This window comes from Octopus bimaculoides, chromosome 10 (genome assembly GCF_001194135.2).
Source record: "Octopus bimaculoides isolate UCB-OBI-ISO-001 chromosome 10, ASM119413v2, whole genome shotgun sequence".
NCBI classification, from domain to species: Eukaryota; Metazoa; Mollusca; class Cephalopoda; order Octopoda; family Octopodidae; genus Octopus; species Octopus bimaculoides.
In genome coordinates this window covers 6,531,997-6,535,642 of record NC_068990.1, presented here as the reverse complement: position 1 = coordinate 6,535,642, position 3,646 = coordinate 6,531,997, and the positions used below count along the sequence as shown (strand labels likewise).

The window sequence follows — 3,646 nt, the reverse complement described above, 5'->3', positions numbered from 1 at the left end:
TATATATATATATATATATATATATATATATATATTTATATATACCCATATATATGTATATCCATAAATAGATATGTATCAACATATATAAATGATATATACACAATATAAATACACCATGTTAATATACCATGTTAATATATACAGGGATTCATTTTTTTCTCAGTCATTTCATGTTAAACCATTAATTCCTACACATTTTCCTCTCTTTGATTTTTCTTTCTCTCCCCATTTTTTCCTTCACATCCCTTTCTGTCAAAAAGCCTAAGTTTGAAACGTCAAAGACTTTCTCAATCTTCCCAAGCATCACACCAATATACTTGCTTCCTGTTCCCTCACCTGTCTTTGTCTTTAGTTTCCTGTAAATTTGAACCCTGTGTGCGTGTACATATGTATACATACATGTATGAACACACACACACACACACACACATATATATATTTACCCGAGAACACAATGCACAGCCCAATCTGGGAATCGAACCCACAATCGGGAGTGCAACAACCTAACCACTAGACCACGTGCTTTCATATATACATATACACTCATACAAATACACATGTATTTATATATATATATATTGTTGTATTTGGAGATGGTCATGTTGCCAGTTTAGCCAATGAAAACACATGCACTGTATATTTGGTGTTCACTTGCTTCAGCTTTATTTTATATTATGATTAATATAAAATAAAGCTGAAGTGAACACCTAATATATAGTGCGTGTGTTTTTATTGGCTAAACTGGCAACATGACCGTCCCCAAATACAACAATATGTTTCAACACACGAATTCACATCAAGAATCTTGCAAAACGAATATATAAACGTATATATATATATATATATATATATATATAACTCAACAAGAAGTTTATAGAACGCTATATTCATCTTCATTTTGATGACAAATGACTTATAACTCTTTGTGTTTTATTCTGTCAAAATTGAAGCTTCACACTGTATAAACTATTGATAATGGTTAGTAAAACTTGGTATAGTTTCACTGATTTGTCAACAAGCAGACAATATAAATAAAAACGTTTTATGTTTTCCCAAGAATATGCAGTTCTTTCGTATTTCAATCAATGCAAGCAGCTCCAAGTGAACGAGTGCTTCGCTGTGGTGGTTGTTAGTCCTGTTAGAAATAGCTGCCAAATTTCCCACAGGTTATATTTTACTATTTCCAGGAAACGTTACATAAGAACATTGACAATAGGTCTGGTCAGTCAGTACTGAACTGAAGTGTCTAAACAACTCACAAGTGTTACCCCTACGTCTGAATTAACGCACACAGACGGGTTACACGACAGTGATTTCGCGGTTGGGATGTGGTACATTCTCTCGGGGTTATAGATAAACTAGATCACCTGAAAGTAAAGGAAATAACTGCAACCTAGAATTTAAATCGTCACAGACCTCGTCCTTCAGATTTCCGTTATATGTATAGCTTTCATCGTCATGCGTTCGATCCTAATGCATGGTATCTCAAGGAAAGTGCCTTTATTATAAGCCTCGAATAAGCCCAAACATTATAAAGTGAACCTGGGTAGATGGATACTTTGAGGAAGGCTAGTTGGATGCATTGTAACGGTGATTCAACGGCCTGACCTAGTCACATATTCTGATTCAGTTTGGAAATTACATTGGGGTACACGTGTGAGGAATACTCAGCCATGTGTACGTTAATTTAACGAGTCGGATGTTCAGATGATGGGACAACTGAATGATTATCGTTAAAACTGACGGAGGATCCATGAGTACACCTACAACATCCGACACACGTGTTTCAACATTGTAATTCATTCATACGTATTACTTGTTAAACAAAGCTTGCCAGTGGAAATTATAAATTAGTGAAGGCCTTCAAAATATCTGAATTCATTTAAAATGTTATCAAATACATTCAATCTTTTTTTTTTCTTCCCTTTTTTTTTTTTTTTTGTTATAGAATCGTTAACATTTCGACAGAAAACACAGAGCTTATAGATGAATACAGGCAAAATGTAAAATGGCAAAAACATTAGAAATAATATTAATGATGTAAAAAGTGAAGTTTGGCGCTGAAAATTACACAATCAGTTGTTAATAATAATTTATCGTTCGTTTGTTTACCTGAAACGTGCCCCAGAATATTGATTTCGTCATCTTCTCCAGTGTCAAGTAACATGTCTAAGCTTATTGCATTTAAGGACAATTAAATATAAATAAAAACTGAATAATGATAGACTTTTTTGTAATTATTCTTAATATTATTTAGTTTCGTTTGTTTGTTCGTTTCGCTTCCAAAACTCGTCGTCGTTTTATTAACTTGAATTATAAATCCGTTTTTTTTTTTTTTCTGCTGAGTTTTACATTTAATTTTTTTTTTAAAGTCTGTTAATTAATTTTGATTATCACATTAACTAATAATATACGTGGTGGTGTTTTTCTTTCGGTCCATCAGCAACAGTCTCTCTATACAATCCATCATTATTCTTTATACTTTATTCTTCAGTAAATCATACAATCGGTTGGTTATGTCTGACATAAATGAAAATTTACAACTTTTTTTATCACTTGGTTATGCCTTCACTAAGCAACCGGTGAACAGTCACGAAAGAAAGAATTCTGAACGGACACATTTTTTTATTTTATTGTTGTTTACTATATGTTATATTGAATGAAACATAAGGAAAGACACGACAAAAGAATCTGTATTTCAATGATACAAATATGAAAAGAAGCGCTGGCAAAAAGATTTTTATCTAGATTTTTGTAACTGACCGGAACATAATTTCCCAACCGTTGACAAGGAAGTGAATCAGTGAGATGTTAAGAATAGACGTTGAAACTATAACGTTTTTAGAATGTTTAAATTTATTTCATGTGATTTTTCATTTTATAAATAAAAAAAATGAAGCTATTAAATGCATTAAAGATCCTCGTGGCGGGACACTCGACCGTATAATGAGAGTAAAAAGTTTTTCTTTCCTTTGTTTATTTCCATGTGCATGCCATAGCCAGTGTTTTCATCAGATATCATGTTCTGAAACCAAAGCCTTTGCAGCATGGATGGACAAGTTAGCGACGGAATTCTTTTATTTTTTGAAATTTTCAGGAAATTTTTTCGAATCTGTTTTCGACATACGGGAATTTATACGATTGTGCAAAAACAAAACAAAAAAAGAATTTAGTGCGTGATTTAAGGGCTCTTTAACTGTTATTTTTAGCACATCTCATGACCACCTCATACCGTCTCGTTTGTTCGTCAGTGACGTATTGAGGTTTTTCAATATCTTTCTCCCCATTAACACATTTAATTGTCTATGCTGGGATTCACGCAGAAAGTTTGGACTGTACTTATTACTCTTTTACTTGTTACAGTCATTTGACTGCGGCCATGCTGGAGCACCGCCTTTAGTCGAGCAAATCGACCCCAGGACTTATTCTTTGGAAGCTTAATACTTATTCTATCGGTCTCTTGCCGAACCGCTAAGTTACGGGGACGTAAGCACACCAGCATCGGTTGTCAAGCGAAGTTGGGGGGACAAACAAAGACACACAAACATATACATATATACGACAGGCTTCTTTCAGTTTCCGTCTACCAAATCCACTCACAAGGCTTTGGTCGGCCCGAGGCTATAGTAGAAGACACTTGCCC

General features: G+C 33.8%; 1 protein-coding gene across 1 annotated transcript in view; it reads right to left on the bottom strand.

Annotated features, from left to right (window-relative positions):
- The window catches only part of LOC106881391 (dnaJ homolog subfamily C member 2), a 33,073-nt gene extending 30,515 nt beyond the window's left edge, over positions 1 to 2,558 (bottom strand). The window contains exon 1 of the mRNA XM_014931767.2: positions 2,116 to 2,558. Within this exon, the coding sequence (XP_014787253.1) occupies positions 2,116 to 2,170 (55 nt within the window). The 5' untranslated portion in view covers positions 2,171 to 2,558. The remainder of the gene's footprint in view (positions 1 to 2,115) is intronic.
- Between the last annotated feature and the right edge of the window lie 1,088 nt (positions 2,559 to 3,646).